Source organism: Thamnophis sirtalis, unplaced genomic scaffold, assembly GCF_051295495.1.
Source record: "Thamnophis sirtalis isolate CommonGarterSnake01/CBP01778 unplaced genomic scaffold, rThaSir2_p1.2 scaffold_11, whole genome shotgun sequence".
NCBI lineage: Eukaryota > Metazoa > Chordata > Lepidosauria > Squamata > Natricidae > Thamnophis > Thamnophis sirtalis.
Genome location: NW_028261391.1, coordinates 65,649,749 through 65,676,882, shown reverse-complemented (window position 1 = coordinate 65,676,882; position 27,134 = coordinate 65,649,749). Strand labels below are relative to the sequence as shown.

Genomic DNA, 27,134 nt, shown 5'->3' with positions numbered 1-27,134 from the left:
GTAATGTTGGGATAATTTTAGAAAGATGGGCAGGGGGAGGGGAGAGAAGAACAAAATGAATATTAGTTTGCAACAATACAACAAACCACCATTCTCTTATTAACTACTGTTCTACCTTTTTATGACATGGTCCTCCTTCCCCAATCCCAGCTCTTGTTAGTGCTTCTCAGTCCACCAGGCATTGCTACGGCTATAGGTTTTAGAAAAGGCTCTGGATGTGGCTAGAAATTGAATGAGAGACTATTAAAAAAGACCAGTCTAGATTAGACTGGAGGGGATTGGGGAATCAATGAAACATTCTGGAAAAAGAGGTTTTACTTGTGGCTTTCTTTGAATATTATTCAACTCTACAATCTGATTCAAGGAAAAGCCAGATGTGGCATATTCCCACTCGTTAACAGGGTGGTGTGGTGGATCACCACTGATCATCCCATTCACACCTCAGAGAGTTTTAGGGTAGGACAGAGGCTGAAGAAACAAATCATATCAGTGACTTGCCTTTAGCTGGATTTGAAGCACAGATGGGGGGAAATGGGGTTGTGTCCTGTAATAAATTATCATCTGGCTTTCATAGGCTGTATCTGACCTGAATATAAACATAACTGCCTACTTAGCAGCTTTTGATTCATTGTTGGTTGTTTTCAGTGGTGGGTTTCAAAAATTGTTCGAAACTACTCTGTGGGTGTGGCCTCCTTTGTGGGAGTGGCTTGCTGCCCATGTGACCGGATGGGAGTGGCTTGCCGCCCATGTGACCGGATATGAAGATGCCGACGACACTTGTCAGAACCACCTTAAATTACCTCACACACAGCACTGGCATGCATAAGAATATGATGTCAACTTGTTTTTTAAAAGGCAACTTTGGTTTGCGTTAAAACAACTTCAACACACGCAATGTTCTGATTGCACCACAAACGCAGTAGTCATCCTTACCTTTCACAGAGGCACTGAGTTGTATAAATATGAGCATGATAGTGTAGAACAATCATATCCAAGGACCAGTGGTGGGTTTCAAAAATTTTTGGAACCTCTTCTGTTGGTGTGGCCTGCTTTCCGGGTTCACTAGTGGAACCTCTTCTAACCGGTTCTGTAGATTTGACGAACTGGTTCTACTGAATAGGTGCGAACTTGTAGGAACCCGCCTCTGGTTGTTGTAGGCAATTAGACTTCGAACCAAACAAAGAGGAAGTGTACTACCTGTGCAGAATGGATAGGAAAGAGCAGCATGGAAATGGAGAGATGGCAGGTATAGATGCCACCAACCCAGGCATAAATATTAAGGAATATAATCCTTTCCTGATCAAATCAGTAATTTGCAATTTTGAATCAAGTAGCTGTTCAGAAAATAATATTTGAATATCGCAGCTTATTCTGAGATTTCATACTTCTGTGATATGAGAAAAATGTACTTGGCTGAACTGTGGGACAATTTCCCCAATGTCTGTTTTTTAGAAGCTCTTCTGCTGCTACAACTCTCAGAATTTGTAGTCTGCGTATTCAATCAATTGTCCAGTTGAATTGATGTGGTGTTTTTTTAAAAAAAATCAGACTATCCTGTGGTTATGCAGGCTTTGGGGAAATATTTATTTCATTCATTTATTTATTTATAAAATAAATGTAAGGTGAAGCTTGTGTGTGCACTGATTCTAAAATTGGAGGATATAAATGCTGTGAGTTATTTAGCGAGACACAAACATTGCAAGCAATTATTTCTCTCACATATGGAAATTGGATCACAGATTCTAATTCTGCTTTGCCTGGTTATTCCAAAAGGGACATTGTTGTTGTTGTTGTTGTTGTTATAATACAATTGTATCACAGCGGCCAGTTGTTTCGCTGGATTTGGCATTGGTTACTAGTCGGGCCCCACCCAGGGGCCTAGGACGTCGTAACGTATTTTTATAATATGCTTGCAGATCCAAGCAGTGCGGCCTTTTGCATTTGACTGATGGTGATTTTGTCAATTTTTAACTGTTTTAAATGTAATTCCAGTGCTTTTGGAATAGCACCCAGTGTGCCAATTACCACTGGAATTACCACTGCTGGTTTGTGCCATAGTCGTTGAATTTCGATTTTTAAGTCCTGGTATCTTGCGATTTTTTCATGTTCCTTCTCGGCGACCCTGCTATCACCTGGTATTGCGATGTCTATGATTGTGACCTTATTTTTCTCAACCAGTGTGATGTCTGGTGTATTATGCGCCAGTATTTTGTCGGTTTGTATACGGAAATCCCACAAGATCTTGACCATCTGATTTTCGGTGACTTTTTAAGGCTGATATTCCCACCAGTTTGTTGCTGTTTTAATATTATAATTTTTGCACAAATTCCAATGGATCATTTGTGCTACTGAATTGTGCCGCAATTTATAATCAGTCTGCGCGATTTTTTTACAGCAGCTGAGTATGTGATCAACAGTTTCATCAGCTTCTTTGCAAAGTCTGCATTTGGCATCATCAGAGGATTTTTCGATTTTGGCCTTAATGGCATTTGTGCGGATAGCTTGTTCTTGCGCAGCCAGGATTAGTGACTCTGTTTCTTTCTTTAATGTACCTGTTTTTAACCATAACCAAGTTTGTTCACTGTCCACTTTATCTTTTATTTTTTCTAGAAATTGACCATGCAGTGCTTTGTTCTGCCAACTCTCCATTCTTGATTTTATCACATCTTTTCTGTATTCTTGTTTTGTCTGTTGGGCCTTCAGTAGATTTTTGTTCTTTACTTCGATTAATAGATGTTCTTGAGTGTCTTTTAAATAATCAGCCAGTGCATGTTTTTCTTCTTCAACTGTTTGCTTAACTTGTAATAATCCTCTGCCACCTGATTTTCGGGGCAGATATAGTCTATCAGTATCACCACGTGGATGTAAACTGTAGTGCATTGTCATTAGTTTCCTGGTTTTTCGGTCCAAAAGGTCCAAATCAGCTTGTGTCCAGTTAACTATGCCAGCTGTGTATCTTATAACTGGTATTGCCCAGGTATTTATGGCCTTGATTGTATTTCCACCATTCAATTTAGATTTCAAAATTTTCCTAACTCTGTTGGTGTACTCTCGCCTGACAATAGTTTTTACTTCTCCATGCTTGATGTTATCCAACTGCAGAATGCCTAAGTATTTGTAGGCTTCATTTTCTTTGCATTTAATTAGTTGGCCATTGGGCATTTCAATTCCCTCAGATGCAGTGATTTTGCCCCTTTTTATGGATACAGTGGCACATTTTTCCATGCCAAACTGCATTGAAATATCGGTGCTGAATACTCGGACTGTATTTGTCAATGATTGGATTTCTATTTTAGACTTTCCATAGAGTTTCAAATCATCCATATATAGTAAATGCGAAATTTTTTCAGCTTTTTTTGCTGTTTGGTAGCCTAATTTCATTTTTTTTAAGATTACTGATAGTGGGATCATTGCGATGATGAAGAGAAGAGGTGAAAGTGAATCACCCTGGAAAATTCCTCGCTTGATATTAACCATTCCGTAGCTCTCATTCCCTACTGCCAACTCAGTTCTCCATTGTTTCATTGCCTTTTCAGTAAAGGATGTAATATTTTTGCTAATGCCAGTTGTTTCTAAGCATTTTATGATCCAACTATGTGGCAGTGAGTCAAATGCCTTTTTGTAATCAATCCAGACCATATTCAAGTTCGTTTTTCTGTTCTTACAATTTTCTAATATCATTTTATCAATTAGAAGCTGATCTTTTGTGCCCCTGCTCCTTCTTTTGTTGCCTTTTTGCTCTACTGGCAAGATGTTGTTTGTTTCCAAATAATCCATCATGTTATCTGCAATAATGCCTGTGAGTAATTTGAAGGTTGTTGGTAAGCATGTTATTGGTCTATAGTTTTCAGGTGTTGTTCCTTTAGTTGGATCTTTCTGAATCAAGTATGTTTTTCCAGTTGTCAACCATTCATCAATTTGGCCCTTTTGTAAAATTTCATTCAGTTGCCTGGCCAATATTGCATGTAAACTGGTCAGATATTTGAGCCAGAAACCATGTAATTGGTCCTTTCCAGGTGATGTCCAATTCTTTACCTTTTTAACTCGATTTTTGATCATCTCAGTTGTTATTTCTAATACTTGCATTTGTTTGTTGCCAATGCTTTTCTCAAAGTCATGTATCCACTTTGCTTCCTTGTTGTAGTCCTTTGCATTTTCCCACAATTCTTTCCAGAATTCAACTGTGGCCTGCTTTTCTGGTTTTTCACTTTTGGTGTCACCATTCACATTAAGACTTTGATAAAAACGCCGTTGGTCTGATCGAAATTGCTGATTTTGTTTATATTGGATGATTCGTGCCTCATATCTTTCAATTTTTCTAGCTGTTGCTGTTATCTGCTGTTTTACAATCTCTACAGCTTCATTGATGTTTCTTGTATCCAATCTATATCTTCTGATTAGCCGATCTATGATTTTGTTGTTTTTAAGCCGTTGCTCATGCATGTTCTTTAAGTTACTAGCATCTGCCCTTAATTTTTTGATTTTTTGTTCTAGACGGATTTTCCACTTTGGCTTTGATGCTTTTTCTGTTGTGTGACTAGGTACTTTAATTTTAATGCCTAGTTCATTAGTGACTATTACAGCTGCGCTGTACATTAACTGGTTTGTTTCCAAGATGGATCCCGGTTCAATTGTTGAAAACACTGCATTAACCATTTTCATGATAGGGGCCAAAATTTTCTTAGGCACAGTTTTTAGTGATGGTAAACGTTGCCTTTCCTCATTAAGCAGAAAATGCTCCATGATCTTATCCTTCAATTCTTTTTGTTTTTGAGTTAGTTCATCAGTTGGTTCAGTGATAACTGGTTCTAGTGGTGGTGATGTTATTTCCTTCCTGAGAGCTTCTTCTGGGAGTTCTACTATAGTGTCTTTAGTTGTGTCTTGAATATCAGTTATTTCCGCTTGTGATATTGTTTTTTGGGTTTTGCAATTTGCCTGAATTTCCTCATGTTCAACTTCACTAAACACTTTATTCCGTATAATAAATCGCCTTTGATCTGCTAGTCGTTGTTCACTAACATTTGAATCTGGATATTGTTGTTTCCATAATTCATACATTCGCTTTAAATATCCTCTTTTTTCTGGCTCTGAGTTGTAGTAACAGGCCATTATGGCACGGTTTTCATCTGCACTATATTTTTGTCGTTTTGTTGGCTGGTCCACTTGTAGCCCACTTGTCGACGGATGTCCAGGGACCCCAACATCCGCCGTGGCCCTTGTTAACCCGCGTGACGACCGATGCGGTATGGAATTCTTATTTGTTTTTTTCACCATTTTGTATGGGTTGGCAGGGTTTTTTTTACGGGACCAGATGCCAACCTGACCCCAACCCTCCTCCTTTCTCATCCGGGCTTGGGACCGGCAACGGCGGAGTTGTTGTTGTTGTTATTATTATTATTATTATTATTATTATTATTATTATTATTATTATTTAAATTTATATGCCGTCCAATCCCAAAGGACTCCCGCCATGTTACTTGTGCAACATCTCTGAAAGAAGTATGAATTCTGGGTTGCTGTTCCACTGGCAAATGTTTAGTGCTACAAGATAATGATTTACACCTGACAAAAACACCAAGAAAAAATAGAATCATTATTTGTATTACCTACTTGATGGTCAATGGAACTCAAGTTCACAGGGCTCTTGGTAAAAACAGCCAACGCCTTGTCTCATCAATATATACAATTATACAGTAACAATGTTTACAATAGGCATTAAGTTAATGCAAAACATATTTTGGGACATCTGGGCTATAAAATCCTTTTGGTAGATCACAGAGCCTATGTGTTGCTTCAGTGTTTTATTTTCAATTATCTGTAGCTGAGGCATAGATGGCTCTTATTTAGGTTTAATTTGAAAAGCTCACATAGGGAGGTGTTCTGTCCCCAAACTCATTTACTGGAAATTTTACATCTGTGACTCAGTTTTATTATAGCAAATAACAAAAGACATACATGGCTTTTAAGGGTTAGAAATCTTCTGGGATAGGAAACGGTGCTTTTTTTAAAAAAAAATGTATATAACTTGATATAAATAATAAGATGTTAAGAGAGCTAGTTTGGCCCAATGCTAAAGGCACCAGGCTAGAAATGAGGAATCTGTGAGTTTTAATCCTGCTTTAAGCATAAAGACCAACCAATCTAACCCATGAAATCAGGCTCATATGATCAGCTGCTGGATCAACATTTGTTTGATCAAAAAAAGTGGACCCTGCACTTCTGGGAAAACACATGAAAAAAAATGATAAAGTGCTGTTAGTTCTTCATATTTTAAGAAAAAAAATACATTTCTTCATTTTCTAACATCCCTTCTCTTTGTGGCAAACCCCCTCATCCTGAAGAAAAATTAACATGGGTGTTCCTTAAAGAAAGGGTGTAGAGAGAAGGAGCCAACATCGCGATGATACATTGTGCAGGCTCGACTGTCCTAGTCTGCCCCTGGACAGTCCAGCAGGACCTAAATCGTCCCGGAGAGATGGTGACCAGGAAGTCAAAGCCTTGCTGGTCTCAGGGACACCGCAAAGTCCCTGATTGACCCAAGGAAGCGCTTCCAACCGGTGGCAAACAGGCAGCCCCCAGGCTGACGAAGTCGGAGGTGGCTCCGAAAGGAAAGAAGTGAAAGTGAGTCCATTGGGTGAGGTTCTTTTTTATTACTTTGAGAAAGATTGCCCAAAGAAACCTTTTTTAAAAAAGGTAAATTAGTCCTCTAAGTAAAGAATAAAGTGGCAAATTTAATCCTTATTGGACTGTCTTAGAAAATTTTTGTTCTTGTTTGCAACGATGTTTTGTGGGTTGAAGTGATTGTAACGTTTTCTGTTTCTCCGCTTGAAGTGAATGGACTGATTTTTTTCTTCTATTCTTTACCACCTTGTTTTTTTTTTGGTTTAAATTAAAACTCTTTTTTTATTTTAACAAATTTCTCCTTTTGTTTGCTATAAAATTATATTAAAGATACTTAAAGATTTTTGTTTTCCATTAAATTGAGAAAAATTATAAAAAGGTTGAATCTGCCATTCGGAAGCCTGAGTCTGAAGAGTTTTAGAGTTTTAGAGTTTTATTGGGATTTATAGGCCGCCCTTTTCCCTGAGGGGACTCAGGGCGGTTTACATTCGTAGGGAAAGGGGAAGTGCAATATAACACAAAAACAGTGTGTGACTAAAATAAACAGTAAAAAACACAACTTTCATTCAGCATTCAACACTCGGGCGGGGTGAATTAGCGACTTATCCCCAGGCCTGGCGGGAAAGCCAAGTCTTGAGGGCTGTGCGGAAGGTCTGGATGGTGGTGAGGGTGCGAATCTCAACGGGGAGGTCGTTCCACAGGGTTGGAGCTGCTACAGAAAAGGCTCTCCTCCGCGTATTCGCCAGTCGGCATTGACTGGCGGATGGAATTCGAAGGAGGCCCAATCTGTGTGATCTAATTGGTCGGAGGGAGGTGATCGGCAGGAGGCGGTCTCTCAGGTATCCAGATCCACTACCATGGAGGGCCTTAAAGATGGTGAGTAATACCCTGAAGCGCACCCGGAAATCGACAGGTAGCCAGTGCAGCTCGCGGAGGATGGGTGTTATGTGGGCGTACCGCGGTGCGCCCACTATCACTCGCGCGGCTGCATTCTGGACTAACTGCAGTCGCCGAATGCACTTCAAAGGCAGCCCCATGTAGAGCACATTGCAGTATTCCAGCCTAGAGATCACAAGGGCTCGAGTGACTATTGCGAGTGCCTCCCGATTCAGGTAGGGTCGCAACTGGCAGACCAGTCGAACCTGGGCAAATGCCCCCCTGGTCACAGCTGACAAATGATGATCAAAAGTCAGCTGTGGGTCCAGGAGGACTCCCAAGTTGCGAACCCTATCTGAGGGGTGTAAAATTTGACCCCCCCAGCCTGAGCGATGGAACACTGGCCAAATTGTTGGGAGGAAAACACAACAGCCACTCGGTCTTGTCTGGGTTGAGTACCAGTTTGTTAACACTCATCCAGTTCTTAATGGCCTCAAGACCCCGGTTTTTTTCCCCTTGAAACAATGTATCCTTTGTTTACTCTTATTTGATTTCACTGACTTTGCAATGGAAAGGTTTGGAACTTGTTTATAAAACCTGATAAAAACTCAAGGGCACGAATTGGTGCTTTTGGAAAATATTTTGGCAAGAGAAGGAAAAGGAAAGAAAAAGATAAGAACCCTTCTACTTTGAAAAGTACAAAAGAACTTGTGCTTAAGACTCAAAATAAATATATATTCATAAAAAAATTTGGCAGGCTAGAGTGGCAGTGATTATTAGAATTCTTTTTTTTCTTTTTTTTACATTTCCTTTCTTTTGGAAAAATGGATCAATATTCAGTTGAGGAAAACTTAAAATTTCAAAACATCCTGGTTGGAATACAAAATATTTTAGAAGGATTTGAGAGATTTGAGAAGAAATTGGATAGACTATTGGGTATCACAGCAAAAGATGATGGGGTTGGAGCCCCAAAATTTAAAGAAGAGAATGAAAATACAAAAAATAAAGATAAGACAACAGATGAACTTATTAATGGAGCAAATGTGGGTGAAATCGGAGAGAAGGGAAGATGGAAAAGTGAATTTGACAATTTGGAGCTTTATCCCAAATTTCAAGATACAGGAGGAAAAAAAAGAGCAAAAAGGATGGAATTAACAAGACAAATGTATTCAGAAATAAGTTTGACAACCAAAGATAAGCCAATGTTAATAACAATTCAAGGGCAACGAGACTACATGAGAGATCTTCTAAGCATTAAAGTGCGGAGAGAAGTTTATAACTTTGGAAAGGAGCTGAAAAGAGAATTGACACAACAACTGGCAAGAGAGATAATATTGTTTCGCTACTGGAAAGATACAGTTTGATAATGATAGTTGACGATAAAAAAGCTAGCTAATTTTTGGTGATTAATAAGTAGGGATTTTAGTATTTTGTAAACTGTTTTAGATTATCATTGAATGTTTATTCATTAACATACAATTAACTATGACATTAATAATGAAATGATAACCTTAATTAGGATAAATAACCTGGCTATAAATTGTAAATTGGGATTTGGCAAAAAGACCCATAAATCTTATTAACAAATTTTTGCTTAGATCTTGTTATGAAGGTATAATTAATTTCGGTCAGAAGAGAGGCGACATGATACAAATAGTAAACAATTTATTTTTTCTTGTTAACTATAATAATAATAAGGAAATGTTAATTGATAGTTTTGGTAATTAATAAGTAGAAATGTTAGCATTTTTTTAGATTGCTTTAGATTTTAAATGTTTATTCTGTTAACATATAATTAATTACGATAATAATAATGAAATGACAACCTTAATTAGAAAAAATAAACTGGATATAAATTGTATTTTGGGACCTAGGGAAAAGACCTATAAATCTTATTAATAAATTTTTGTCTAGAGCTTGTTACAAAGGTATAATCTCTTTTGGGCCTGAGAAGAGGAGAGGTGAGACAAATAGCAAATAATTTTTAGTTAATTACAATAATAACAAGGAAATGTTAATGGATAATGTTTAATGATATATACATGTGTGTTGTACTAATAAAAGCAAATTGGACATACGTTTTAATTTGTGAGTTGGGGGGGAGGGGAGGGAATGCTTAGATATCCTACTAATTATATCCTACTATAGAGCCGAGGTGGCGCAGTGGTTAGAGTGCAGTACTGCAGCCACTTCAGCTGACTGTTAGATGCAGTTCGGCGGTTCAAATCTCACTGGCTCAGGGTTGACTCAGCCTTCCATCCTTCCGAGGTGGGTAAAATGAGGACCCAGACTGTGGGGGCGATATGCTGACTCTGTAAACCGCTTAGAGAGGACTGAAAGTCTTATGAAGCAGTATATAAGTCTAACTGCTATTGCTAATTGACTTTGTCTTAGAATATCTTATAAAGGTGTAAAGTTATGGTAGACTCATTGAGATTGCGAATGTATACTAATAGGTGATTGTGTCTTCAAATACAAATGATTTTAGATAAAAGCACGTCTAAGTAACTGTAATTAAATGAGAATTGTGGTACAGTGATAGTAAAATACATAAATTTTAAAATGTACACCTTAATTCGAATGAAGCATTTGTAATGATTGTGGAAGAACGGCATGAAATGTATTTGTAACCAATCGACACGCTTTCTGCAAGATGTAACGAAAGATTATTCTTTTTTGGGGGGTGCTTTTGTTTAGTTAAAACAATAAAAATTTTCAAAAAAAGAAAGAAAGAAAGGGCGTTGTGTGGCAAATTTGCCTCCAAACAGTCACGGGTTTTTGACAAATACATTAAAGAGGCATAGCTTAAAAACCCAGGGACAGACTTTATTTAAATTGAACAGGCCTCAGAACTTGGTACTCAGTACCTGGGTACTTGAGAGACCGCCTGCTGCCAATTACCTCCCACAGACCCGTTAGATCTCACAGGGTTGGCCTCCTCCGGGTGCCGTCTATCAGCCAATGCCACCTGGCTAATACCCGGGGGAGGGCCTTCTCTGTAGCAGCTCTGGCCCTTTGGAATGAACTCCCCGCGGAGATTCGGACCCTCACCTCTATCCAGGCCTTCCGGAAAGCCGTCAAAACCTGGCTGTGCTGGCAGGCCTGGGGTTGATGAGTTCCCCTCCCCTCTCGACTTGTATGGCTGTATGACTCTTGTGTATTTTAATTACGTGTATTGTGTTTGTGTCCCCTTTTCCCCTTCTGAGTTGTTTGCTGCCCTGAGTCCCTCCAGGAGAAGGGCGGCATACAAATAAACTAAATCTGAATCTGAAATCTGAACTTCAAAAGCTCTTGTATATTTGCCAATGTTACCACAGACTGGGGGGAAAACTTACATTCCTGTAGTTTTCAGATAGAACAGGTATCAGAACCTTGCTTTCTTTTTTTTAAAGGGTTATTTATAAACAACAATGAATGTGTTATAAAAATCTAATAAATAAAAAGCGGGCGACAAAGTAATAAACTGGTGCCCAAGTCATCTGGAATGGATCAGGCTAGTTTCTGGATCAGACTTCTGGACTTCTCCTATTTACCAACAGTGTGTTTTTCCCCAAGTTTCCCCCCACTTTGAATGGATTCTGAATAGAGCAGAAGAAAAGTTGCATGCTATCTCTCTAGTGGATCGTAGTCTTCTAGATATGCCAAACCAGAGGTGGATTCCTACCAGTTCGCACCTATTCGGTAGAACTGGTTCATCAATTCTACCGAACCGGTTAGAAGAGGTTCCACCAGTGGACCCGGAAAACAGGCCACACCTGCAGAAGAGGTTCCAAAATTTTTTGAAACCCACCACTGGTCCTTGGATATGATTATTCTACACTCTCATGGTCATATTTATAAAACTCAGTGCCTCTGTGAAAGGTAAGGATGACTACTGCGTTTGTGGTGCAATCAGAACGTTGCGTGTGTTGAAGTTGTTTTAACGCAAACCAAAGATGCCTTTTAAAAAACAAGTTGACATCCTATTCTTATGCATGCCAGTGCTGTGTGTGAGGTAATTTAAGGTGGTTCTGACAAGTGTCGTCAGCATCTTCATATCCGGTCACATGGGTGGCAAGCCACTCCCATCTGGTCACATGGGCGGCTATCCCGTCAGGCCTGGGGATAGGATTTACTCTCACCCCGCCCGAATGTTGAGTGAATGTTGTGTTTTATAGTTAATTTTTTTTTTATTCACGTTTTTCTTTTATGTCTTGTTTTGCACTCCCTTCCCCCATTGTTGTAAGCCGCCCTGAGTCCCCTCAGGGAAAAGGGCGGCCTATAAATGTTCAATAAATCTACAAATCTACAAAGCCACTCCCACAAAGGAGGCCACACCCACAGAGTAGGTTCGAACTATTTTTGAAACCCACCACTGTGCCAAACCACAACAGTCATGGCCTTTGGCCATCCCTGGCTGTAAATACTGAAAGTAGCAATCCAACAGATTTAGAGCATTACATTGTCCTGTTTTTAAAAAAGAAGCATTTCTTTTTTCTTGAGATGTTGGTCTTAGATAAAAGCCAGGTGACATCGTGAAAATTATTTTTATTTATTTGCAAAATAGAACGGTAGAGTATATTTCTTCCACTTTGAGCAAAGGTCTAGTTTCCTCCCTATTGCCACTAAGAGAATATTATTGTTCCCCAGTGCCAAGATAGCTTTTGGAAACAGGCTTAATAGCTTTAAGGACATGACTAAGATGATGTGTTTGAAAGGATTTCCTCTCTCTTGCCTTGATTTACTTTCAATATATGCAAATGGATTGAATAACATTGCTTCTTTCTCTGAAGGTATGCTCTTTTGTGCATGTATTTATTAAGAATAGAGTGCAATTGACACATTTTAAATAGGCAGATTTCATCTCTTTCCAGAGAAAGTAACAAGAGGGGGAAACCTGCCTGTTAAGTCTAAAAGCATTTTTGACTCAGAATTCTGTTTTCTTCTCCACTTCTTTGAAAGGGAAGAAGGAGAAAAGGATGTTTAGTAGGAAAAAAAAGTATTTAATTGGTATGTTGTGCAATTTGATTAGTCACATTATCATGACTTCAGTTCATCATCTTTCATGTTAATGTAATAAAGCCAGAGGTGGGTTCCTACCAGTTCGCACCAGTTTGGTAGAACCGGTTCGTCAGATCTACCGAACTGGTTAGAAGAGGTTCCACCAGTAGACCTGGAAAGCAGGCCACACCTACAGAAGAGGTTCCAAAAAATTTTGAAACCCACCACTGACACACACACACACACACACACACACACACACACACAGAAAGAGAGAGAGAGAGAGACTCACGCAGAGAGAGAAAGAGAAAGAGAAAGAAAGTAAGAAAGAAAAAAGAAAAAAAAGAAAGAAAAAGTGAAAGAGAGATGAAAGAAAAAAGGAAAAAGGGACAGAGAGACAAAAGGAAGGAAAAAGAGAAAGAGAGAGAGAGAGAAAGAAAGAAAGAAAACACATGTCCAGCAAGCCACTCCCACCAGGTCACATGGCCGGCAAGCCACTCCCACAAAGGGGGCCACACCCACAGAGTAGGTTCAAAATTTTTTTGAAACCCACCACTGAATAAAGTCCATGTTCCACTAATCTATCCAAGTGACAGCATTCAGTGCAATAAACTAAGTTTAACACCTTTGTGAAACACAGCCACTGAAGCTGTGATACCATGGTGATGTAGCAACATGTCCTAGTCCCAATGCAACTTATGTTGACTTTTGTGACCGCTCTGATCTTGGAAATATGGGTGCCAATTCTTGACGTGATAGGATTGATTTGCCTCGGGATATAAACATCAGTTCTGTAGAAAGAAGGTCCATTTATACTCTCTCTTGTCCTACCTTCCCTGTAGGTACCTATAAATAAGTACATACCTTGGCTGTTGCTTGTATCCAAAGAAATCATCTGTTGCATTGCCTTCTTTAGCTCTGTAGTAAAGTTTCCCCTTTAGTATCTTGTGTGAGAAAGAATAACCTTTCAGCTTAATGAATGACTGAATGAATGAATGGAGTGAATGAATGTGATGTTCTTACATTTCTTTTTAAAATCCTAGATTTTATCCATATCTGCATGAAAGCTTTACAGAGATTCCAATAAGGGAGAAAGCCTTGTAATATAAAAAGTTGAATAATGTACATTCCCAAAATGCATTTCAGAAATTAAGCAGGGAAATGGAGTATTTTTACTGAAGAAACAAGTCCAGATAATTGAAACATTTGGAATATTACATTGTGACTAGTTCAATAAATCTTTTGTTTCGCCCACATTCCTTTGAGTAAAAATACAGAAAGATGACTCATCTTACTTCTCTCTTTTATATATGAGGAGTTCCACTGTGTTTGTATGTTTGTGTGTATCAGGGGTGGGTTTCAACCGGTTCGCGGTGGTCCCTGCGAACCGGTTGGTCGCCGAACCCGGAAGTAAGTAACTTCCAGGAACGGCAAAGGGCGCGCCCACCCGCCCGCAGTCCTTACCCGGTTTTGACGAGTTCTGCGCTTCCACGCATGCGCAGGACGCATATAGCGCCTGTGCGATCATCCAGGAGCAGCTGGAGCGTCGCACAGATGCTAGTACGCATGCGTGCACCGTGCGCGTGCACGAGGACACCGCCGGCCCCATTCCAACCGAACCGGTTGGAACGGGGTGAGAAACCCACCCCTGGTGTGTATATATTCTGTTGTCAGCTATTGCAACTGACTTAAGTAATATTTTTCTTATATTTCTTTATACGTATCAAAGAGAAATCATAAATACACTTTTGTATAATTTATTAGTCTAATTCCAGATGAAGTGCTCTTTGTTGTTAACATTTTAAGGGTCTGATCACTTTTGTCTACTAGCATTCCAATTGCACTTAAAAAATCCTTAAGGTATAATATTGGCAAAAGGTATATACATTTTAAATATTTAGCTGTATCAGTGTTGTACAATTATATTTGTAAATATATTACTACTAAAATTAAGTTTTCAGGACATGTAGGCTTTTTGCTAGTTACATGGTACACTAGTTCTATGATAAAAAATATTGTTTTGTTCTAGACGTGAAAACTCTCCAAACTTAATAGTTCTCAAAATGCAAGCCCAACCACCTACCTTTTAAAGATTAAGCAGAATATTTTCAGGTGATTAAATATTGGAATTTAATGGAACTTAAATTTCCATTAAAGTAGAAAAATATTGTTAATATTTTCCTCTTGTTCTATAACAAGGTTTTCCAATAATGGCCTCGGAATTTCTATTTTACCCAAACAAAGTTGAAACGTACTTTTAGAATATATATTGTAGACATTTCTTTCTTTACACCAATTCATCCTCCTTTTATATGTACTTTATTATATAATTTTGAAATAACCTTCCAGTAGACATAATCCTTCAATGTATAAACATTTTGTCCCTTGGAAATGCAGTCTTTGAATGATTCATGCTTTATCCAAAATATACTGGGGAGATGAGAGGTAAAATTTCACTTTCATTTTTTAAAAACATTAACAGCAATTTATCTGGCTTTCTACTTATTCTATTTGTTACTGTCAAAAATTGTGCAAAAACAATGGGAAATTTAAAAGAGGAAAAAAGTTAAGCTTGCGCTTAACTTTGGCCTAAATTCCATATAACTCCTGCAAAAAAATGGAACATGCATGCAAAATAACAGTGGCTTACAATGAGCCAAGAAGAAAAAAAGTCACCAGAAGCTCATTTTATAGATTGCTGCTTCAAGAGTTTGAAATTGGTGCTAAGTCAGAGGTGGGTTCCTACCAGTTCGCACCTATTCGGTAGAACTGGTTCGTCAATTCTACCGAACCGGTTAGAAGAGGTTCCACCAGTGGACCCGGAAAGCAGGCCACACCTACAGAAGAGGTTCCAAAATTTTTTGAAACCCACCACTGGTAATTGGATATGATTATTCTACACTATCATGCTCATATTTATAAAACTCAGTGCCTTTGTGAAAGGTAAGGATGACTACTGCGTTTGTGGTGCAATCAGAACATTGTGTGTGTTGAAGTTGTTTTAACGCAAACCAAAGATGCCTTTTAAAAAACAAGTTTACATCCTATTCTTATGCATGCCAGTGCTGTGTGTGAGGTAATTTAGGGTGGTTCTGACAAGTGTCGTCGGCATCTTCATATCCGGTCACATGGGCGGCAAGCCACTCCCATCTGGTCACATGGGCAGCAAGCCATTCCCACAAAGGAGGCCACACCCACAGAGTAAGCCATTTTGATGCCTTACTTTTGCATGTATAAATTCAAACAAATGCATTCAGGTACACAATTACACAAGTGTATAAATGCATGAAGACTTGCCCATGGCCTTTTTTTTCTGGAGCTAAAAGATAGGAGAGCAAAGCAGCAGGAGAATTGTGCAGTTGGAGGACCTGAAAGTTGCGGTCTAGACTAAGTGCTTTGCAACCTCTTGCCAAAGTGTCTTAGTTAAATAGGATTTTCTCAAGTCAGTTTAGAGTCAAGTGGGCAGGAGCATGGGCCAAAACAACTTCAAAAAGTAACAGTGGATGAGCCTTATAATAGTAATTCTAATAGCAATACTTAAAGGGACATGTATCACGTTCCGGCGTTCATGTTGAATACGAACAGAATGTCAGTTTGTTTGATGAAAAACTTTATCTTTATCTAATATTACGTGATAACCAGCACTAAATGACTATCATATGTGTGTGTGTGTGTGTGTGTGTGTGTGTGTGTTGTGTCACAACCCCTGGTATGCCCAAATATGGGAGGAAGCATACTGATTCCTTTCTCTGTTTATCGGCTCACCCCAGGAGACCATCCAGACAGAAAGCCATTATTTTTAATGTTGCCTTTGTTACATTTGTGTTGCATTTGTGCTGATTATTTATTTATCAGCACAAATGTAACACACACACACACACACACATATATAGAGCCGAGGTGGCGCAGTGGTTAGGGTGCAGTACTGCAGGCCACTTCAGCTGGCTGTTATCTGCAGTTCGGCGGTTCTAATCTCACCGGCTCAAGGTTGACTCAGCCTTCCATCCTTCCGAGGTGGGTGAAATGAGGACCCAGACTGTGGGGGCAATATGCTGACTCTGTAAACCGCTTAGAGAGGGCTGAAAGCCCTATGAAGCGGTATATAAGTCTAACTGCTGTTGCTATTGCTATTGCTATGTATGTATGTATGTATGTATGTATGTATGTATGTATGTATATGTATGTATATGTATGTATATGTATGTATATGTATGTATATGTAATGTGTATGTAATGTGTATGTGTGTATGTATGTATGTATGTATGTATGTATGTATGTATGTATGTATGTATGTATGTATATCACTATCCCACCCAGTTCCACCCACAACTCCACCCAGATGACATCCAACCACCAGCACCAATCACCATGACCCACAGCCCTCCTCAGCCACACACCCACTAAGTGTCATCATAGCCTCTTTCCTGGTCGGCTGCATCCGAGCAGAAGTTACATCAGAGTAGGCAGTTGCACCCGAGTAGAAGAGTTACATCAGAGTAGGCTCTGAAGTTCAGCTGTTGTCCAGGAGTAGTGAGGGAAGCTACAGGCTCCGCCGACATCAGAGAGTCAACACCAACATGGCAGCATTGGTGGCGTGTAAGCATGGCTGAGCGGGCGTAGCAATGGACAGGTTCCCCTTTGAATGGCAGCCTGAGGGCTGACATTGTTCATTTGACTGAATCAGTACCTTTAGAGCAAGGGAGTTCCCTGGCTGGGGAATTCTGGGAGTTGAAGTCCATAAGTCTTAAAGTTGCCAAGGTTTCCTGCTTTAGAGGAAAATCGTAACTATCATAACCATAAAGAATAGCCATGATGAGTAAGAACCAGCTATTAATAAAGTACTATAAATAGTTTTACCATTATATTTTATTTTTTTGTACAAATACTAACATTAAAGGAAAGAAGTGTTCTTTATTCTTACTGGGCCAGAATATAAGTTTGGCTTGGCAGCAAACTTTGAGGAAAAAATACTGTCCAAGTATTTCTTGTCTTGCCTCAGTTAATACAAAACCTTAGCATTTTTTTTTGCGTCTAGCATTCTTCTTTGGGTCTCTCTTTGGGTCTCTCTTTGGGTCTCTCTCTCTCTCTCTCTCTCTCTCTCTCTCTCTCTCTCTCTCTCTGTCTCTGTCTCTGTCTCTCTCTCTGTCTCTCTCTCTCTCTCTCTCTCTCTCTCTTTCTCTCTCTCTCTCTCTCTGTAAGATTGTAAGATGAAGAATTTAGTGTGTGAGTTTGAGTGTGTATTATACATGAAACTCCAGAAATGGCTTCCAGTCTCTTATAAACTTATTCAAACTGTTTCTAGTCAATCTCAGCATTTCTGCCAATTCACACAATTTCAAAATCCATTCTTCCACTGTTGGTATTCCTTTTTCTTTCCAGTATTTGGCACACACAATCCTTGAGGCTGTCATCACATACAGAAATAAGGTTCCACATTGTTTTTCTGTTGACTTATCCATAATGCCTAGAAGAAAGGCTTCAGATTTCATTAATATTTGTGTTTTACATACTTTTTTTTTTGCAAAAGAATTATTATATTTATCCAACATGATTTAGCATGTTTACAAGACCACCACATGTGTAGGAGATACCAAGCTAACCTGAGGGAGAGTTCAAATGCATCATCAGTCTTGAGTCTCTTCATGCCAACAAGAGTTCTAAGTGTAGACCACCTTGAATTCCATTGACTCTTACCTGCCACCAATTTGCTTTATCTGTTAGTAGTTCAGATTCTTGTAGACAGCATTAGTAGACCTATATTCATTTGAACTGCCTTGGTTCCTGATTTTTTGCGCTTGACAACAATTAAGTAGAAGAGAAGAGCCAAGGTGGTGCAATGGTTAGAGCCTGCACTGCAGGCTACTTCAGCTGACTGCAGTTCAGCAGTTCGGCTGTTCAAATCTCACCGGCTCAAGGTTGACTCAGCCTTCCATCCTTCCGAGGTGGGTAAAATGAGGACCCGGATTGTTGGGTGCAATATGCTGACTCTGTAAACTGCTTAGAGAGGGCTGAAAGCCCTATGAAGCGGTATATAAGTCTAACTGCTATTGCTATTGCTATTGCTAAGTATAAATCTACCTGGAGTTTGATTACATTTCCAGTATTTGTTGGAAGTTCCATTATACACTCTTTCTAATCTATTTGGAGTCAAATCCCATCAATACATCATGTTATAAAAAATTCTTTCAAACTGTAATTCAAAGTAAACTTATAAACCACGAATTTGTGTATTTTCCCATTGATCTAACTTTATATTATGACCAACATTATAACAGTTTTACCATACAATCAGTAATCTTTTTAACCTTCCATGTTCATCCTAAGTAATATTTTATAAACTTTAGAAATCAAATAGTCATCTCCAGAGCATAACTCCTAGAATATGTATTTGTGTGGGCTTTTTTTAAAAAAAAGCAGAGACTTTTGTACACGCGTGGCTGAGTCACCTGGAATCCTCCTATATTGTAAAAATACCTTCTGTGACTTCATGGGAAATGTTGTTTCCTGTAATTGTTTTCGTCAAACTTATTCCCACTGACAGTTTCACAGATCCCACAACAGACTGGTGTAAGAAAATCTTCTGTCTTTTCCCACACAGTCCTAGGGGAAGAGATTTTACCACAGGAAGCAGAGAGCTTTCTTCCACACTGTAGTTGCTTAGTATTTTGAAATGTAGGGGTGAAAGCTCTCATAGGACCAACATTTTTCCCTGCTTCATTAGAAAGGAATATGTATAATCCAATGGAACATGAAGAAGGTCATGGGAAAATTAGTAAACCAAATTCTAGGTTGCTAAAAAAAGGCTTCATGAATAGAGGAGTAAAAATATAGTTAGTAGTCCATATGAAAGCTTAAAAATAAAAGAGCTTTTAGTACATTGGGTGTTCTTTAGGGAAATCTCCTCTCATATATGTTCTGTGTAACATTTATTTATCACAAACAAAAGAATCAGAAGAATGAGTATGAGATCTCCTTGTTTTTGAAAATAAGTTGCTTTTGTATCTTTGTCCAACAAATAAGCTTATTCTAGTTAATTTAATTATTTAAGATGTGAGGACTTCAATACCAGTGGTGGGTTTCAAAAATTGTTGGAACCTACTCTGTGGGTGTGGCCTCCTTTGTCGTAGTGGCTTGCTGCCCATGTGACCGGATGGGAGTGGCTTGCCGCTCATGTGACCGGATATGAAGATGCCGACGACACTTGTCAGAACCACCTTAAATTACCTCACACACAGCACTGGCATGCATAACAATATGATGTAAACTTGTTTTTGAAAAGGCATCTTTGGTTTGCGTCAAAACAACTTCAACACACGCAATGTTCTGATTGCACCACAAACGCAGTAGTCACCCTTACCTTTCACAGAGGCACTGAGTTTTATAAATATGAGCGTGATAGTGTAGAATAATCATATCCAAGGACCAGTGGTAGGTTTCAAAAAATTTTGGAACCTCTTCTGTAGGTGTGGCCTGCTTTCCGGGTCCACTGGTGGAACCTCTTCTAACCGGTTCGGTAGATTTGACGAACCGGTTCTACCGAATAGGTGCAAACTGGAAGGAACCCACCTCTGTTCAATACCCAGAATTCTCCAGCCAGCTTACACCTTAAAGTTGCCAAGGTTGAAGAAACACTGCTCTGGAGAACACATCACTTAGTTGGGTAATAAAATAACCATGCTTAGAGAGCATTAAGGACCATACAGTTCAATCCTGGGTTACAAACATCCTCTTCTTTTGGTAGTACATTAGTAATTGAGCCTGTTAGTCATACCATAACATCTACTGAGAAAATATTAAAAGCTGTTGTACAATGATTGCAATCTACCTTTCTTAGGCAGAGGTGGATAGAAATATCAGCGAATAAGTCCTGTTAATTTTATGTGCAGTAGCTTTTAAAATGAAGCATGGGATTGAAATATTTTATGACTCAACTCCTGGATAATGTGAATGAAATGGAAAGGAATAGCATGAGGAAAATATTAACTGGTCCTGACATTACGGAAGGACTGCCCTGCAGGAAGAGACAAATATTTCTAGATAAATTAATGGAAAAAGAGAATGGAGAATTCTTACCCACAGTTTAAAAATGTTGCATATCTTTATAGCAATAGCAATAGCAATAGCAGTAGACTTATATACCGCTTCATAGGCCTTTCAGGCCTCTCTAAGCGGTTTACAGAGAGTCAGCATATTGCCCCCAACAATCTGGGTCCTCATTTTACCCACCTCGGAAGGATGGAAGGCTGAGTCAACCCTGAGCCGGTGAGATTTGAACCGCTGACCTGCTGATCTAGCAGTAGCCTGCAGTGCTGCATTTAACCACTGCGCCACCTTGGCTCATTATGCATATGTTGGGCAAATCAGAAGTTGCTAGAGTGTTTACTGTTTATGTGACCTGCCTAAGGGAAAAGGCTCTACATTTTATAATGAAATATGAATTTTATGTTAGTTTGGGACCAGAGGTCCTATTTATACAATGGTATTTTTCCTCGAGCATATCTATCATGTTAAATTCTTAGTATTTGTATATATGTGTATGTATGTATGTATCAGAGGTGGGTTCCTACCAGTTCGCACCTATTCGGTAGAACCGGTTCGTCAAATCTACCGAACCGGTTAGAAGAAGCAGGCCACACCTACAGAAGAGCTTCCAAAATTTTTTGAAACCCACCACTGGCAAGGATCTTGTAACTTGACAGCTTTAAGACTTGCATGCTTCAATGCCAGAGTTTCTGAATAGCTACTTGGACCGACCTAAGTACTAATTCATAATTTCATATCCAGTCACATGGGTGGCAAGCCACTCCCACAAAGGAGGCCACACCCACAGAGTAGGTTCCAACAATTTTTGAAACCCACCACTGGTATGTATGTATATATTCACTATCCCATGTGGGAAAGATTTTAATTAAGAACAGATTTCCTATTCTTGAGTACACACTCATACCTAAGTCTATAGCTGAATAAAGATTCTGCACAATTTAAGCACATAACCAAATTTCTCTTTAAAGTGCTAAATCAGTACCTTTAACATATTTAAGGATTCCTGTGGTTGCCTAACATAAATTTAATTGTCAAATTAAATGAATGCTTTTTTGAGATGGTTATTTCTATTTAAATGCTTCTTTCTTGTCTCTTTGAATTCTTTTATACCTGTTGCAGAGATTTTTTTGTTGTATCGAATTATTGTATTCTTCCATTTCATTTTTCAGACTCACCCAGCAATGCTGAAATTTCTTATACAAGCCGAAAGTGAACAACTTGTCATCAGTCTGGAGAGAAATGAGTAAGTGGTTGTAATTGGTATTCCCTGCAGTATAACAGTGCTATAGATTACGAAGTTAAAATTGATGGTTCATATTTGTAATGTGTAGAGAGATGGCTTCTGCTTTCTAGCTTTGGAAAAATAGGCTGGTATAACAATAATTCCAAAGGTTTATTTCATTATTTAAAACAAGGTGGCAATTTTGTGAGATTTTGTGCATACACCATGCATCTTACTTGGCATTACTTTAAGCTTGTTTTACTTTCACAGTTAAATAAATCTGCTTGTTCACATTATGATAAATAATTTTAGACAGATATTGCTTTGCTTTGATATGATTTCATAGTATGAAATGAGTTAACCTGTGTAGGACAATCATTCGTTTGCTATTCACTTTTTTTGCGATTAAAAAAAACCTTTAAATTCTCTCTGACCTAATAGTTGGAAGGTAGGAAAACTGAGAGAAATGTAATAAATTTTACTAAACCACCTCATAATTATAGTCTTGCTTATTTCAAGAATGGCAGCATAGTGATCTTAGTCTTGTAGAATCACCCATCAGTTCATCAAAGATTAATAAGAGAATGGCAAAAGGACTTGGTCTATATTATCATCTTTCTCTACAGTGATATGCTGATCCTGGCACAGGGACTTGGTGTATCATATCTGTTTTTCTCAGAAGGATGTACATGACAACTGTCTGCGCATATACACAATTCTTCTACACAATCAGGAGCATTGCCTCTTTTTAGGATAGAAAAATCAATAATTTGCTTAGGGATAAAGGAGCTGTTTACTTGGTACCAGCCTGACACTCCCAAATGTCATTACTTAATTGACTGAATGCACTGACATTTTAAAATCTATACCTTTTATTGCTGGCATCTGAAAATATAATTTTTCCTCTCTATTTACTCCAACTGACAGATTGTGAAATCCGTTAACTTGGTAAAACTGGAAAATAAACCATATGTAATCTTCTATTTGTAAGCCTTGAGTCATCCTACACTGGGTTAGGTGATTACATGTTACTCTTTTTATAGACTCTTGGCTGTGGCTGTGTAGTCCATCCATCCAAAACATAATATGGGCAAACATGTCTTTAAATTAAAAATGAGAGTGAATGAGCAAGATTAAAAATTCCCCTTAAAATGTGTTGGGCTAGAACTCTGCCTCTAAATGCAAGCACATAACTAGAATGGAGTAGAATTTGACCTGTTCCTCCCTAGTTGCCAGGAATGAGGAGATATATTTACAGAGGATTCTTGAGTGGTTATAAACATCAAGAAAGGAAGTTGCCACAGCATAACCAGTATATGAAACTCTCATTACATATACAACGTGAGTCAGGTGATAAGGGTCTGGCATGTAACACTAAAATAGGAAACTAATTACCTGTACAAATTCAAGACTGTTAGAGGGAAGAAAATAGCAAATAGACTTACATAGTCCTCCATAGTGTTTTACTATAGCTTCCTGCCCTAGTAGGAGGATGAAATTGGGGTTACAAATTATACTTCTGTGTTGTGACTCAGCAGAAGTTTGCTGTGAGTTGAGTCGGGATGCAGGAATAACAATGCAGCTGGGGCTCGTTAGTGTCGTCTTCTGGAGATAAAAGGATTGATGGTGCCACGCCCTGGTTGCAGAAGTCAACATTCTTTCGTTCGTTCGTGGTTCGTCGTTCCTCGTGGTTTGTTTGTGAGAGGCACTTGGATAAGTGATTTGCTTTCTGTAACCCTGATTCAAAGAGACACTTGGAGAAGTGATTCGCTTTCTTTCTGTAAACCTGGTTTTGCTGTAAGTGCTCTTTGTTTTTGCATTCTGCTGTGTAATCTTTTGGCCAGAGACTTTATTTACGTTTATTTTGGGCTCGCAGCCAGCGTGAGCCAGGACTGATAAAGTTATTTCCTTTTAAGTCTGTCTGACTGTCGTCTGTGAACGAGCGAAGAAGGGGGGTCAGAACACTTCTGTAAATTTTTCCTTTGGTCCAAGTATATATTAAGGGTGGAAGAGAGAGTTTTTAATATAAGAATTTTTTTTCCTTTTTCTCCAGCATTTTTGTATAGGCACAAACTATTTCAGGAAGCGAGAGGGAAACTGACATTTTCTGCAAAAACCTGAGCACTGATATGAGCATTGGAGATAGTTTTACGGTTTAAAAAACAAAGGCCAAATCCTTTGCCATTTCATACATTTAAGGAGTTGAGCCCTTTTATTTTCCTCCACAATTCCCATCCTCCCTCAGGAAGCCAAATGTGAACTGGACTCTGCGAAAGGTTATTCAATGGTGGTTTAATAAAGGAGCAAGTCATCCAAATTGCCTCCCAATGGAATCCACTGAGATTCCTTATTAGTTCTGCTAGAGAGACCAATGATGTTGCCAGGGGATTGCAAGGTTGAGGTTTAACATTTAAAATTCTAGAATTTCACACACACAGTAATGTCTTTTGGGAACAATGAACACCTGGAAATTGGCAATGTAGCTGTCCAACATTTGCCATTATGAACTACATTAATTTACTGTCCCTAGTTTCAGTCACTACATCTTGTGAAATCTAACATGACCTATCTACTCTCCCTTTTGGTGGCGATCAAGATATATTTCTTCTTCTTTGGTTGTTTGTCTGTACTGATACAATATAAGGCTATCATGCAGTAGACCCTCATGGAGAGGCAATTTGTTTTTAATATATCCAGCACTGTTCTGACTCCCCTTTCTCCATCCAGGAATGAAAGCCAAAAGCCACGTAACTAAAAATGTTTCTTTTAATCAGTCCAAGCTCTTGCTGGCTGCCAGCCCAAATAAACAAAGATAATAGCTCTGGCAAAAGTCCTATAACTCATAACAAAATGCAAACCTGGCTTCTCTTATCTCAAAACCACTTATCCAAGTTTGGCTTCTCTCGGGTTGTGAACACAAACAAGAACCAACACTAGAACAGGAATGGAACGTTGACTTCTGCAACCAGGGCGTGGCACCAGCAGTCTCTTTATACTCCGGTGAAGATCCCAATGAGCAACAGCTGCTCGCAATCATCTCCTGTAGTTCCTCCTTTGTCCTTTACGCTGAGTAGACTTAAGCCTGTATGCATCCTGATACAACTCCCAGATGCTTTCAGGAACATTCCCTTTGATCCAATTCTCTGCTGCCACCTGGTGGCCAACCCTTCTCTCCTCACCCTGCTCCGCATCGACACCCTCCTCCAAGGCCGACTCATCAGCCCCCTGGCTGTCGGAGTCTGGCGACAGCTCTAACTGCTCCTGCCGGGCCACAACACAGCACCATATTCAAGCTTCACGCTATATGTAGACAAGAGCTCTCAGAAGGGCTTTCCATCAATCAGCTGATCAAATGTTTCAGCAATGCCTGATTTGCAAGTAGCAGTTTCATAATTTTGAATGTGAAATTCTGAAGACAAGAGATGGGTCTCAGGTTGATAATGCTAAGAAAGCATCCTGTGTGAGCCCTGATCTCATAATTGACAACAGGTCAAGGAAATATGTCTTAATGGAACTATAGTGTCCCTCAATTCCCAGAACTCCTAATTCTTCTTGCAAAGTTCATGATTACTGCTCCGTATTTTCTTCCTCTAAAGTCCCTGGTGTGAGACAACATTGCACTCTATCTGTTGTTAATAAGACTGCAGCCCTAACCTAGTTAGACCAGGTAAGCTATATATGAGAGAGAGAGAGAGGGAGAGAGAGAGAGAGGAAGGGAGGGAGGGAGGGAGAGAGAGAGAGAGAGAGAGAGAGAGAGAGAGAGAATGAATTTTTGCTGATAAATAAATGAAGGGAGACTAATATAGATCCATTTCAAACTATTTAGCTCTCATCAGCTAGCCATACTCTTACTGGGATTTGAACTTGGGATATGTTACATATTAGGCATCTGTAATAACCTCTAAGCCACAAGCTCTCCTCCCTTATCAGCTAAGCCAGGGGAACGATTAGATGTTTTGTCGAGGCACCTTGGTATGCCCAAATATGGGAGGGAGCATACTGATTCCCTTTTGCCTTTCAGCACCACCCTAGGAGCCCTAAAGGCTGAAACCATTCTGTGGCTTAGTGGTTATTACAACTGCATAATATGTAAAATATCCCAAGTTCGAATCCCAGTAAAGGTATGGCTAGCTGATGAGAGCTAAATAGCTAGGAATACATCTATACTAGTCTCCCTTCATTTATTTATCAGCAAAAAAATTCAATACAAAATGGTTTCAGCCTGGAAGGCTCCTAAGGTGGAGCTGAAAGGCAAAAGGGAAGCAATATGCTTCCTCCCATATTTGGGCATACCAGGTGCCTTGACAAAACATCATGTATGTATGTATGTATGTATGTATGTATGTATGTATGTATGTATGTATGTATGTATGTGTATATGTATGTGTAGATACATAGACACACACACGCACGCTCACACACACATCAATATTCAACTACAGTTCCCCATTAAGTCCTTATTCAGCGTGACCTGACAAATGCGCGCACGTCAAAAGCGTGCCGACGAAACCGCTGCGACAAAAACTGCGATGTCATACATGCGCCCACAACAACACGCCGACAAAACCATGCCCACAAAAGCGTGATTTCAGTTAAGGTAAGGGTTAGGTTCAAGGTTCTGTTTAGGGTTAGGTTTAGGGTTAGGGTTATTCGGTTGTTATTACTTGTTCGTTGAAGGCGAGCTTTTGTCGGTGCGATGTTGCCGGCGCGCTTCTACGCTCATTTGTTGGCACGATTTCGAACTCGCGGTTTTGGTCGCCGCGGTTTCGTTGGCGCGCTTCTGTCGAGCGCGCTTTTGTCAGCGAACCCTTATTCAGTAGCATACCTAGGATTGTCCCTTGGTGAAATGCCTCTGAAAAGAAGCAGTTAAAGTGGATTCATTATTTATGAACTGATAATATATACTCTTCTATTCTCTAATGAAGCATAAGATGATGGAGTGTTGAGGAATGCATTTTTGCATAAGAAATGTAAATTGACACCGCAAAGATGTTAAAATAAATAAGTGTGCTTGAGGTGTGAATAGAAAGTGAAGACAAACACCTTTGCCGACTCTTTGTTTCTTAAATCAAAACAGAGGCATTTAAAATCTGTGTTTATATTGCCTAATCGTTTTTTTAAAAGCATTATTTGCAAAGTACGGAAGAAAATTGCTTGCCAAATATTTCAATTTCTGTTTTAGCTGGATAATTAAGTTAAAATAAAGTTCCGATACAGTTATTTATACTTGGCCAAAACAGGTATAAATAACATTCATATCACGATACTGAAAAAAATTTAGAGAATCAATGGGCAAGCTGTGATTGTTCAATAGTGGTAGATTATAAATTCATCATCTTCCAAGTGGGTCACATTGGGGTTCATTGCATATTGCTGCTGTGGTGGATTTCA

At 39.1% G+C, this 27,134-nt stretch overlaps 1 protein-coding gene across 1 annotated transcript in view; it reads left to right on the top strand.

Annotated features, from left to right (window-relative positions):
* ADAM12 (ADAM metallopeptidase domain 12) overlaps positions 1-27,134 on the top strand; it is a 319,094-nt gene that overhangs the window by 43,491 nt on the left and 248,469 nt on the right. Inside the window, exon 3 of the mRNA XM_087725973.1 lies at positions 21,691-21,764. Within this exon, the coding sequence (XP_087582099.1) occupies positions 21,691-21,764 (74 nt within the window). The remainder of the gene's footprint in view (positions 1-21,690; positions 21,765-27,134) is intronic.